The sequence below is a fragment of the Falco rusticolus genome, chromosome 1, assembly GCF_015220075.1.
Source record: "Falco rusticolus isolate bFalRus1 chromosome 1, bFalRus1.pri, whole genome shotgun sequence".
Taxonomy (NCBI): Eukaryota; Metazoa; Chordata; class Aves; order Falconiformes; family Falconidae; genus Falco; species Falco rusticolus.
This window is the reverse complement of record NC_051187.1, coordinates 40,587,061-40,600,862: the sequence shown is the minus strand read 5'-3', so window position 1 is coordinate 40,600,862 and position 13,802 is coordinate 40,587,061. Positions and strand designations below refer to the sequence as shown.

The 13,802-nt window shown below is 41.3% G+C and overlaps 1 protein-coding gene across 3 annotated transcripts in view; it reads right to left on the bottom strand.

Annotated features, from left to right (window-relative positions):
• Nucleotides 1-13,802, bottom strand: part of ZDHHC8 (zinc finger DHHC-type palmitoyltransferase 8) — a 124,016-nt gene that overhangs the window by 11,031 nt on the left and 99,183 nt on the right. For all 3 annotated transcript variants that reach the window (XR_005102405.1, XM_037376072.1, XM_037376081.1), the window contains 6 exons: nucleotides 13,222-13,324; nucleotides 9,788-9,879; nucleotides 7,970-8,102; nucleotides 6,981-7,098; nucleotides 6,153-6,262; nucleotides 2,171-3,207 (listed from right to left, as the gene is read on the bottom strand). Coding sequence is in view for 2 of the 3 variants with exons in the window: in XM_037376072.1 (XP_037231969.1) it covers nucleotides 2,171-3,207; nucleotides 6,153-6,262; nucleotides 6,981-7,098; nucleotides 7,970-8,102; nucleotides 9,788-9,879; nucleotides 13,222-13,324 (1,593 nt within the window). In the remaining variant the exon portion in view is untranslated. The remainder of the gene's footprint in view (nucleotides 1-2,170; nucleotides 3,208-6,152; nucleotides 6,263-6,980; nucleotides 7,099-7,969; nucleotides 8,103-9,787; nucleotides 9,880-13,221; nucleotides 13,325-13,802) is intronic.

Genomic DNA, 13,802 nt, shown 5'->3' with positions numbered 1-13,802 from the left:
TTTGCCTCAGCCTGTAAGACTGGCTCATGCCAGCAGCAGTGACCTGGGGCTGAAACACCTTCCAGAAGGGAACACCACCTGTCTGCCTGCGAACCAGGACAGCCTGAGATACTTCAGACCACCCTGACTTTTTCTGGAGGCCAGAGGGTTTGATGGATTAACTGTATTCAAAAGGCAATTTCGTTCTTCACATGTGTCTGCAAAACAAAACAAACTACTCTAGACTTTTACACAGCTGTTGATAGGCTCAGAATAGCTCCAAACCTAAACGCACTTTTTATGTGGCAACCTGGCATTGACAGCTGTACCCTGGAGCTGAAGCAGCAGGTCCATCAGCTCACGCCAGCCTGGCTTCTGCTACGTGTTTAAGCTGTGTTTGCAGTAGAGAACAGAGTCCTGGATATCTGAACCAGCAAAACCCATATACATAAATGTATTAAAAAATTATTGTGTGGTTTTGTAAAACGCTGCTATATCCCCAAACAGCTGAAATATGCAGGGACCGAATTCTACATTTGTCTCACCAAAGTACTGCAAAAGCCCTAATTCAGTGCTGAAATTCTCCTGAAGAACACAGTCTGCCTCCTGAAACAAGGCAAAAAAGAGCTGGGGAGTGTTAGGGGAAACGGGAGAAGGGAAAGTAATTTGTAGCATGAGTGACAGGGAAAATGTGCTAGGTTTGTAAAGCACAGAGTGCCTGTGGGAGGTTTACTTCACCTGGTAAAAAACTTGACGTTTATTAAGCTATTTATTATTAATGTAGGTACTTGAGTTGACTTTAGGAACTTCAGTAAAAAAGATCCTCTGCAATTGTATCATATGTCTGCAATTTTCTTTAACATCTGATGGGACCTGTAGCTATTTTGATAGCTAGACCACTTTTGCCAGACGCTGTTTTTCATTACTTCAAAGAGTTGAACCAAAGTGAATTTACAGGCTCTATGTTTTAAATAAGCACAATGTAAAAGCAGTGGGACCAACAGGCTGACAGCATAACTAAGAACCAGAGACTAAGAAAAGGTAAAGACACTTTTCATATTAGCATCTTTCCTACAACAGCAGCTTATCCATCCAGGTCTCAAACAGAGGGCAAAGAGGCAAAAGAAGGTCCGCAGGTTCTCTTTCACTGAAACAGATTCCTTTCTTGAATACATATGAAGAGGAAAAAATGTCTGACTACCTCTTGAAAGTTAGATGTATCATCTTTGCAACTACAATTCACTTGAAAACACTGAGGAAAAACTTGCTGCCACTAAACTTTGGGAGACCTACAACAACGGTTCTCCCACATTTCAATAACTTTCCCTAAAATGCTGAGTAATACTGGAGTGAGAAACCTGTGACCTTAACCAGAGGACAGCATAGTGCAGTAAGTGCCAGATGCAAAGAAAACCTAGATATTTCTGAGCCCTCCAGGTCCCAACTTGGCTGAATTACTGTATCCTCAACAGGATCATGTAGCGCTTTCCAGACTTTCCAAGCCCTATAGTTTCCAGAAGGAAGAGAAAGAAATATAAGTGCATGCAGAAGCTGCAGCTGATGCTCATGCTCAGATACCACTTACTCAGGATCTCAGCACACCAAATCCTCTCTCTCTCTCCGTGCTTTCTCACAGAAAAGGAAGGAGGCAGCAAGGCCGTAAGGTGGTCTGTGCTTTTATCACCAGTTCTGTACTATGGGACACTCAACACAGCTAAATACACAGCTCTCTATGCCAAGCACAATTTCCAGGATGGCCTCAGCCCATTTCCCTTAGTACAGGGTATGCCTGCATGTACTGTGATCCCAGCTTTGCCTCTGTGTCCAAGCAACGGCTGGGTCCAGCCTCCTGTTAGGCTGCAAACTAAAACAGATCCACCCTTCTGTACTTAATGGCAGGGGTAATCTGCCCCATACCTTGCAAATAATTACCCAATTCAGCTAAGACACTGAATCACTATGATTTTTACAACTTGATTGACCACCTGCAGTTCAAGTTACAGTAAATGTGAAAACATTTTGTCATGATGAGGTTGCTGTGGGGGTGTCGCAGAACTGAAGAGCGCTGACAAACTCCCACCCTTGCTGGCCTACAGCAAACATGCAATCTGGGTTGTACCTCCAGCGAAGTGCTCTGCATCTGCTTGCAAACAGATTCACATTGCTAAGCAGCACCTAAAGCAGTACATACCTTTGTGCTCCCACTGATTGCACCTCTGTAATTTCCACAGTGTTTACAAATGAGACAGCCTTTGGGCCTCCATAAGAGGGTGACCTAGGCATCCCTGTGGGGGACGATGGGACCTGGTGGCCTGGGGATTTGTAGGAGCCATTGCTCACCCTGCCCTGTAGTGCCTGATGGGACTGGACATTATTATTGGCTAAATCAGCTTGCAGAGAGGTTGTGGAAGTCCTTGGTGCTCTCGTCATTGCACTTGAGAGTGAAGACACTGAGGACTGCAGTATAGGGTTCCTTGTGCTAAAACTGGTAGCAGCCATCAGATTGTCTCTAGATCCGTATCTCATTGCCATGCTGCGTGGGTCTTCAGAGAGCGTGCTGACTTGCTGAAGGCTGTAGGAGCTAGGGGTGTCATAGACACCTGAATCTGCAAACACTGAATCAGGGTGCGAGTGGAGGAGCTTCTCCCTCTCTTCCATCTCTTTCCTCTCCTGGATGGATGCCATAATGGTTTTGGAAAGGTTATCATAGCGGACTGGGGAGGGGTCTCGCTGATGTGGAGCTGGACCCCCCAGCACCGGGCTGAAGCTCTGCGGTGGTTGCCGTTGCAGCTCGCTCCCCCGTAGATGGCACATTTTGGCTGATAAATATGGGGAGTGGTACCCAACAGAGCTGACTGCAGAATGGGCGATGCACTTCCTCCCCGAGGGTGACATGGGGTTTAGCAAACTGTCATATGAAAGACTCCCATTTCTGTTTGACAGGGAATTGGGAGAAAAGATGCTTTTGTAAGGGGTGGAGGCTGCCCCTTCAGACTTCATTGGATGAAGGGGCACTTTGTCTGTCCCTCTCCTGCCAGCAGATTTCAGGCTCAGGGATCGTGAATTGATGGCAAAGGAATCTATCTGCAGTGGGGAAGACTGATAGGTCTTGTGGAGGGAGCTCTTCCGGTAGCTGGGGATGTCCAAGCTGGGTTCAGACTGGTAATCAAGGCTCCTGCCATCCTCTTCTATCAGAGCCCCTTGAGTGTGTCCCTCCTGCATGGTGATCTAAAACAGAGGTGGATATGAGAAAGAGAAGCCAATGATACGGAAGAATAGGTTTGCTCTCCATGGTGAGTGCACAGGAAGAAAAGGGCAGGAGGTCTTCTCTCAGACTCTCAGCCCAGCTATGACACGGGCTCGTTATAAGGAATCTCCTAATTCCTGTTCAGCATATGGATAAGTATGCTGAACACTGCTCCTTAGAAGCAAGGAGTTATTCATAGTAAGTGCCAAATAATATTGACAGTAATAGATATGTCAATACATGGACACTGAAAATGCAGAATGAGAGACCTTCTCAACTGACACTCAAGTCTCGGCCAAGGTAAATCCGATTGTAATCTGATCATACTGCCCTTGGAGAAAGCACTTTACTTCAAATTTTCCACAAATAGCTCTTGAGTTGAGGGATGTCTGGTTTTGCATGCTGAGTCAGAAATACTTTAGGCTTCATTTCAACACACTGGGGACCAGCACACTCTTATCCACTTTACCCAGAGCTATAAATATTCAGTAATTCTGAATTTCTGGTCATAGGTCTTCAAAATTAAGCACCTAAGCTTAATTAAAGCAGAGAGGCTCCTTCCCACCATTTAGACAACAGTATGAAGCAATTTTCTTTTTTTTTATTGCCTGTGTAGGAGAGAGTGGCCACATCAGAGAAGGAAACAGGCCATAATTTATTTATGTGCATTGAAAACAGAGGACTTCGCTTTGTTTTACTTTATGAAAGACTGTTCACAGTTCTGTTCACTTAAAATGCCATTCTGTGCTAAGAAAAAAATTTTTGCTGTTATTTTTAAGGAATCGTTTGCCATAATGCCTAATAAATTGGATACATTGGTTCTGCAAACAAAGAATTAATTATCATTTGCATATTTAATCAGAGATGCAGTCAATGCAGTTCATTCTTTATGTAATTTCATTTAAAGGAAAATTATCCAAAAAAGCCTAACTGGCAAAAATCTGTTTTATTCAGAGTTTTTCTTCGTATTTTTTTCTTTGAGCTAGCAGATAGGGAAATAGGCAAAACAGCTCACTATCTTCTAGACCACGGTGCTAAATTTGGCCTTCTCTGGAAAAATAAGACCAAGTGGCAGCCTGTAAAGGAGGAGGAGAGAGCAATGACATAGCTTATGTTTGTGCTACTTATCCTTGTGCCCTGATCCCTCTTTTCTAACAGTTTTCACTGCTCAAAAGCAGAATTATATTGGCAGGCTGAAGAACTGATACAAAAGAGACAACATGGTATTCCCCACACCATCTAGTCTCTTTCCCTCTGTACCTTATACTTAGATATGGCTTGGCAGACAAATACATGCTATCCTATCAGCTTGCCAAGTGAACTCATTTTTATAATATTCCCACTTGACTGCTAGAAAGTGGTGACTACTCTAAAATTGAACAAGTCCACAAAGCTGATTGTATGCACACACGTCAGCCTATAATAACAACATCTTTTTAGGTTAGGATTGAAACAGCAACCCTCAGAGTGAAGATGCCGTACCCTGTTATCATTTCATAGCACTGTCCAGTCTTCTGGCCTAATCAGAACCTATCCTGTATCTTTATTGCATCTATGGCTACATACTGAATAAATAATACAAGTTTTCCTCCCATGGCACTCTGACTTTTGGCATCATGACCCAAAACACTGTTGCTTACACAGCTCAAAATTGCTAGCTGATGCCTGTAAATATTTTGAATTGGATGCCAAACCATTTTTGATGTAATAAAGTGAAGATGATAGGATATGAAATTTTTTGGATACAGTGAGTACATCGTTGTTCTTATGTTCACTTTCAGCCAATCTTTTCTTCATTAAGTGGACAAATCCAGAGAATAAGATTTATAATTATTGCAGTAAGACTAAAACCCAAACTTGGTGGTAGCTGGAATTCTATCATCTATCACCATCTTTCTATACTAGAGAAGTTTTCTTCACTATTTAAGGAACAATCTGCCTTATTCCAGTGTTGCTGCAGTCTCTACCATATTTTCCTTTCCTTACTTATACCACCCCCTTCTTGTTATTGCTGGGGTGACATGGGAGGACCCAATGAAATTAACTGTTAGAAAACTGCGCTGTGTGTGGTATGTGTGTTTTAAGGGTATCTCCTCTGGTGTGTGAAGGCTTGGATATATATTGCAAATATACAAGATAGATCAGTGATTTTCAAACTGCTGTTCTCAGGTCCTGGGAGGCCAAGGAATATCTGCAACAAATCCATGAGAAATAAGTAAGAAAAACAAGTCTATCAGCAGTGGGCTTAGTTTTGCACTCTTCTTCCAAAGGAAACAGTGTAAACTGTTTCAAAACTCCTAAGCAAATGAGGAAACAGTCAGAGTTCCAGAGCAAGCCTCTCTTAATTGTTTGGACCTCAGTTTTCTTGCAGGGAAAGATGATGCCAAGTATTAGGAAGGAGGTTTTTTTCCCCATCTAACCCAAACATGCTGAGAAGGTGCTAAGGTAAAATGTGAGGAATCTTCCATTAATTTTAACTAAAATACCTCTTGGGATGCTTTAAAAGTTCCTTGCAAGCTGACAACTTGAGGAATCACAAGCATGTTGTCTGTTGGCTAAAGGGTCTGATCCAGAAAAGCGCTAAGCATGCCCAACTCCCTCTGAAGTGAATGTAAATTGGCACCTATGTCAGGAGAAGCCAATGGAAGGTGACACTTCTCAGCACCTTAGGATCAGGCTGAGACACTTAAAGCAGCAGTGCATGCCTGTCAGCAGGACAGACATGTCAAGCTCAACAGAGGAAAGCTGCAAAAGCAGACATGTTTTCATAAGGAGCATAGTGGAAAATATATACTATCGCAGAACAATGCCAAGTGTTGTTATTTACTTTTACATTTTGACTTTCACTAGAGCCCTGCAGTGAATTTATCCTCAGTTCCATGTTGCCTGGTGTTAGCTGGGAGCAGATTCTCCTTGGCTCACTCACCTGGTCAGCTGTAGCATGGTAGTGGACTTTGGGATTGTTGCTGAACGCTGGTCGATACTTGTACATGGCAGGTGTAGGAGGGCTAATAAGTTTGGGTGAAAGGCCACCTTCTGTAAAAGAAAAGGAAAAAAAAAAAGACTTTATATTAAAATGTGTGGACAGAAAGCTATCATCCCTAATCCCTTGCTATCCACAGTCCTCTGCAAACAAATCTGTTCTGGAAAGAATAAAACTTGCAGTGCTGAATTCCACCAAAAGCAATGGGGCCCCTGTGGAAATAACAGTACATTGCTGCCAGATCAGTGATGTAAAGAGAAGAAGAAACAAGGTATAATACGGTAAGTAGCGTGACATATTTTGGTGAGTAGTAATTTTTCCAGACTGAAATAGTAGATATTTGGGTTGAATTAAGCTACTAGTTTTGTCTGAAAAAAAGAGTTTTATTAATAGTATCAAAGCTTTAATCTCACATTTTCATAAATGTAATAATTCAGTTTATAATGCCTAAGCATTTTATACTTAGATTCCTTAGTTCAAAATGACATTTTTCTTTTTTAAATTGGTCAAAAAATTAAGGTGGTGTTTAAAATGGTTTAAAAACAGTGTGAAATGTATATGAAATATCCACCCTATGCTTGAATGAACACTTGAAGCTGACTTTTCTCTCCCTTTCCTGCTGTTTATTCCCCTGGCTCAGAATTCCTATAAACAGAAAAAAACGCCTTCACCCAGATCCCATTACTGTTTTAAAAAAATACCAGAAGCCTTTCAAAGAGGCTGAATTATTTTCTTAGTAATAAAAATAAAACACTGATCGTGCAACTATACCTTCACTGGTCCCCAGCTGCCCTTTTAGCTCAGAGTACTTGCTTGGATCTCCTTTTGGTGGAAGAGGTGGTTGCACATCCATACTTTTGTCCTCCAGGCCTTCCAGGCTAATTTTAGACTGAAAACAACCAAAGAATCAATCATTACCCACAGCTCGGTTAAATAACAGCGCATGTCAGAGTGCTGGATGTACCAAACAAAAGCTACCTATACCTATAATGACAAACATGATTTAACATCCACTGCAGACAAGGACTGTCATGTGTAAAATTAGCATTGTCATAATAAGCCAGTATAATTTTATATGCACTGTCCTAGCCTACCTGGCATGCTAAATAACATTATCATCACACTAGTTAATACATGGTAGAAGACAATGGTGTTTTCTAGCATTTTTCAGCAACTTTCCAGGCAGCTCTCAGCAAGTAACTCTCCACAAAAATCTTGCAAGGTGGTTTCTTTTGAATCCACTGCTTTTTATATAACTAAACAAATCCTTCTATTTCATGTCAAGAGAAGCTGAAAAAAGACGACAAAAGAGAACTCAGTTTCTGAGCCAATATTCCTCTCACCAGATCACAAGCCTTCCCACAGTCTGGAAGCTCAAAACCTTTTTTTAAAGTAGAACAGCTGACCTGGTGGTACAAGGGTTCCCACACAGTGTTACGTTCATTAAAATTAATCTGAACACCAAGAGATGGCAACTCTTGGGACAGAAAGTAACTATTGCAAAGAACAGCCACCTCTTCCAAAAGATGCCCAGAGGCATCCTATTATAGAGCTGCAAAAAGAGCTGTTACTGGATCAAGAGCTGCTGTTACTGAACCTGGGTTACTTTCAGAGGATGAAGTATATGACAAGGAATCAACCTATACAATTTTCTCCTGAAAATGCATCACCTCAAATAAATTTTCAGTGACAAACTCATTCTCAGACTTGATAATGCTCAAGTCATGTTCTTCAAAAGCAGCACTTGAAGGCTGCCTTACCTTGCTCTGGTTGAGGTTGGCTTGGATCCCATTGTCACTGATCTTCACTGTGATCTGTCGCTCAGATAAATCAGGTCTGAGGAAAGGAGGCTTCACACTCACAGCTTGCTTTTTCTTGGGCTCAACTATGTACCTGAACAATTGTTCAAGAGTCATCATTAAAATAAACAATAACCTAAGAACAAGGCATAGAGACAATATCTTCCTGCTTCCAGGGTATGATTTAAGAATGTGTCAGAATCTAGGTAAGCAAACTCCATTTATTTCAATGGATGTAATAATTAAAAAGCAATAAAAATATCAGTTTCTTTTTAGTGAGCAAAAAGAGAGGAAGCATTAAAAAAACCCAAGCAAATTTTGAAGCCGAATGGACAAGAGCACAGTTCACATGAAGAGAGAAAAAGAGGCCTACCACCAATGGAAGCAATTTAATAGATCTTACCTAGTTAACATGAAACAGCTCCCCTGCGGTGGAAGACGGTGACTGGGGGAATAAGACCCAGCACACGGGGAGTTAACATGGAGAAGATGACATGCTGTCAGTTCTAGCTTACCACATGGTGACTTGTTTCTGTAGCATGTTTAGAGCGTTCAAATAAATGGAGGTGAAAAAGACAGGTCTATAGGAAGCAACAAATCTAAAGGGAAATGGCTGGCTTTAGAAATCTCATTTCTTTCCAGTGGACTAGAATTCTGCAAGTGCAATTGGGCAGTGGCTGTACAATGCATAAATATCAATACACACACAAGCCTTCTCCATCTAGTGAAAAGGACATTCTAATAGTGATGGCTCAGTGACCTTCAATATACAGGACAATTTGAACAAGTCTTCACAAAACACAAACATTATGCTTGCTGAAAGTCTGAGAAGAGCCATGATGATAGTACTCACACCTCTTAACAGGAGTGTCTCCCAACTTCTAATATCTGGCTCTCTAAGTATCTTGACCTGATTTTCATGTTTTTTTAAGTTTCATAAGCAGCTATTCCAGTATCTTCACTTTAACACACATAACAGTCTTTTAGGACTTATTTGCTGCATAGCGAAGGAGGGTAGTGGGGAGGAAAGGCAGATAATCGTGTCAGGGTCTAGAATTGCTCAATACCCTGAAAAGGCTCAAATAAGTCCTCTTATAGTACAATTATTAACATGTTTGCAGCCTGGACAGCTCAGCATCTGGGATATTTATACTCCATCTGATCTACTGAATTAAAATCCTGATTTCAAAATGTGAAACGATAAATCCATTTCCCCTAAAATAGAAAGCCATAAATAAAATCCTGAGTTCCATGATGTAGACCTCATTGAAAATCTGTTTTATGATAATGAAAGTGCCAATGAGATTGAAAACCACAGCAGCCTTAAATTAGGTTTAAGTCTTAAGGAGAAAGGCTGATTTTAGATTCCTTCCTTTTCTCCAGCAGACTAGAATGCCTGGACGTTGACTGTACAGTGCAAAAAGTCGTGTTGGGAATATGGTAACATATGGAAACTTACCTTGTTACTGAAATGCACTGGATAAACAGTTGGTGAAGACAAGGGTATCAGCTCTTGATGTAATTTGACATGCTCATTCCAAATAAACATTTCTGGTATAAGGGTTATGAATTACATGAAGAAAGCAAATGCTTGGACAGGTTACAGCCATGCAAAAGCGAAGCAGCTATCACAGAGCTCTGCCTTCAGGAGTGCTTTGCTTTACCTCCCTGTTATTTCATCAATGGTCTTCCATTTGTAAGCCCAACCAAGCACATTTTCTGCCTCTTCCCAACAACTACTCTACCACCCTCATTCCCAGTTGAGAGAATTTCTCTTACCTGGGAGCCAAGGGGCTGCAGAGCACATGTTCCACATTACCGCAGCATCCTCGGGTAAAAGGATTCACTCCTCCACGGAATTTACCTGTCACCTGGAAACATATTCAGGACAGTGCTCAAACCTCTGGTTATATAAAAGTCATCAACCAACCCTCAGAAAGCCAAGAACAAGTATGCCTTGCTCTGACCCTACTGTCCTTCCCAAACAGATCATTTTACTTTGAATGCTACACTTCCTCTCTCCTGCTCTAACGCACCACCTCCATCAGCTATTTCTAGCTAGAAGGCACACCAACTAAAGGTCCCTTCCCCGAAGGGCAATGTGCTCAGTGTGGCTGGGTTTCAGAGTGACCAGGTTCACCTCCTCATGCTGCTCTTCGATTCACGCCTGCTGTTAGCCAGACATCCTGTTTTGAACCCTTTTATTCCCCCGTTACTTCCACTCATCTGCCTTGGTAAGTCCCCTCCAAACAAACAGGAATGTCAACTCAACATTCGTCATGTTGGATGAGAGCAATGTTTCCTCTCTATCAGCATCCCATTCGCCGCAGCAATCAGTATGAACCACTGCCTTATGCAGGCCTTATGCAGGAGGGTGCCAGGAACTCCCTGGTGATTACTATGTTTGCTTGGAAATGAGCTAGTTTAATAAAAGCCAAGCCTCATTAGACTGGCGGGATCCATTCAAAGCTTCATAAGCATTATAAAGGGTTTGTACTCTACAGGCAGACACTTGAAAGTAACCATATGGGGATAAATACCAATAAAGCCAGAGAGATTAATAGTGGTTGCCATTAAAAGCATTACTGTTGCTGTTTGCAAGTAATGCATTTTAATCAACTCATAGTTCTGATCTAGCAACAAGTTTACAGAGTACTAGAAATATTTTAATTACTTGCACATAAAATAATGACAATGAAATGATTTTGCAGTATATTATGCTGGCCTCTTTGATATAACATAAAACCCTTTAAAAGGCCAAGAGAGAAACGCTGGAAGTTCTGGGTGTTGGAAAAGTAACCTGATGACTAAAACATGGGCCTGGGACATTTGGCACATCTGCATTCATCCTGGGCTTAAGCTGACTTGTGCCAGAAGCTGGCAAAGCTCTTCATATCTCTGTGCCCATTTTCTCTCACACAATATGAAAATAAAATTTCTCTAACTCACAGATTACATTACTAATTATATCAATTTGGTTTCTAAAGTAGTTTGAAATCTACTGATAGAAAGCAGTCTCAGAAGGAAGGGTATTTATTTACTCTATTCAGAAACTAAAAATGCCAGGATATGAGCAGATGTTCAGTTATGGGTTATTTTGATTCCGTAAAAGACTTCCAGAGGCATTCAGAAAGCTCACAAACACCTAAACTCAGTCACTGCGCATTCCTAAATCAGTCTGCCTACTATGAATGCTCAAACCCAACAAACTCCAGAATGACCAAATACCAAAAAATTACAGTAAAACACCAAAATGTCTGTACCACTGGCCTAAAAAATGTACTGGGAAAAGGGGGCAAGTGTAGCTGAACATATTGTAACTGTAATGCTGACAGCAGATAACCAACAGTGTGAGAAAAGGGAATAGATACTGAGACTGCAGGAGAAAAGTGAATGTTTTAAAACAATGGCAAAACCCAGGAGCAGATGGCATATCCATCACTCCTGGTCTGGTGCTCTAATTACTTAGATATGCTTCCTTTCAAAGGGACCTGAAGGCTGGGAACATCCATCGTCCCATTACAGATAGGCAGTACATATGACTAAACAGAAATTAAGACCAGATTATATTGAATTTTCAGAATGGCATGGATGATTTAATCTCAAGTGGTTTGGTAGCTCAGGAAACCAAACCAAGCTAGGATGCATTTTCCACTAGTTATTTCAATCAAGGTAAAAGTCAAATTCTCAACTGTCCTAAATGTTAGTGTAGCCACAAACACAAGAAGTTATTTATTTATTTATTTATTTATTTAAATTTCTCCTTCCTCTGCAGCCTAAAATTTCCATGGACAGTTTTCATCACTGCATGAAGACAAACCTAAGACAGATAATGATTTGGGCTATGAGACTGCAATGCTCTGTGTTTTATGCTACTATTGTTAGCACTAATACTTGGCCAAAATCAATTTTAAAATGAAAAGCAGCTGAATCCAAGCAGGACAGAGAAAAGCATTTAAAGATCTACAGCTATGGTAAGTCTGCTTTGTTCAGAGGCCATGTTAGGCAACAATTCAGGATGATGTCAGATTCATTGCTTATGTAAACCTCCCACACTATTCTGGATAGAAGTTTTTATTGTCTCTTGTGGGATAGGGGACAATCTCTTCCCAGTTTATGAAGGCCTGGCCTCAGACAGTTGTCTTCAACTCTTACAGTCTGCACAGCAGCCATCCAAGCTACATAAGCATGAAGCCATCAGCCTGCAGGACAGCAAGAACACCATACTGCTCAGTATGAGCTAGAGAGTGCCCATAGATGCAAGAGCAGTAAAAATGCACTTGGGGAAAAAAAAAAAAAAAAAAAAAAAAAAGTGAAAAAGAAGTGTGATGTGGAAAAGAAAGCAAAAAAACCCCAAATATATGAGGGGTGCTTTTGAGCTGGAGCTGTGAAAGGGTAAAGCACTGGAATGCACACAATTAATTAGCAGTGGGAAGAAAGCTATGAGCAGCTGATGGGCACACTGCATGACCCAGTGTCAAGCTTTCTAACAGAGCTATGCCTTTTGAATGGCAGGGGCATGCTATCAATTTTGCCACTACATCTCTATCACCGGTATCATACTATTGATATGCACATGTATATAGGTCTGGATCACCCACATTGGGGTAACTGCAGGGGAACTAATGTTTTACAGGCTCCTTGGCACAAGATCTCATGATTACACTTGGTTTGGAGAAGCAAAACAAGTTAGGTCCAATAGCCTCTCTATGTGCATGTGCACATACGCATGAGAACAAAAGAGAGTCAAAAAGAGCAAGACAAAGAGCTAGCTCAGATCTTATTACGACGTGCACTGTGGGTTAGCTGGGGTAGTTCAAAATACCAGGAGACAGGGCAAAAGCATGATTTAATCTTTTCCTTTCTTTTTCTTCATTCAGGCTCATGGTTAGTTCAGTCTGACTCATAAAGTTTTAACTTTTGGGGGTGACAGTACTTACCACATAAAACCTATTTCAAAGCCAAGAGTAGATTTTAAATGGTAAATAAGCCTGGGATGATCCTTTGTGGTTAGAAAGGGGAAATCTTTGCTTGCAGTGCATTCAAGTAAAAAAATTGAATTAAAAACTAGGCAATCTTCATAGATCTTCACAAAAGCTTTAGTATGAGTGTTACTGCTAAGATCTGGACCATTTCTTGCTTTACTCAAGCTGACTTGCTGACTTTCCTTCCCAACTCAACATCACCAACACAGAGAAAGAATTGCTCCTTACCTGTTCATTTGTTGTGCGCCCTCGGGCCACTAGAACGATGTGGAAGCCAGTGAGACCAATAACTGGAATAAAGAATAACCCAGCCACACACATGACAGCCATTCTGTATCCAGGAGTTAAAGAAATGGGGATGAGTGAAGGGAAAAAGAGATTATGAAGGGGAGAGAGAGGAAAAGGAGAAAAAAAAAAAAAGCTTGGAAATAAGGAGGGTTCGCCTCATTTTTAATTACGTCTAACTAAATTCTATCTCAAAGCTAAGCCCATCTGCTCCTAACTAAGGCCATTATCCTTGAGATGGTTAAAAAACAATCTGAACTCATTGATTCTGGCTCTAACCATCTTGTAAAGACCATTCTGCACTCATCTATCAACAGGGGCAGCACCCCCCAGAGCTAGCAGTTTGTGTATTAGCATGCAGGGGAACCTGTTTCCAGGGCAAACTCTGCTTTACAATACAGTAACAAGTGTTTTAAATACAGTAAATAGTCACAAAACCCCACAGTTTATAGCCACCCCCAACTGGCAGCAAAATCCAGGGAGGCAGCATATCCTTCTGCTGGGTTGTCATGACAAAGACTGAG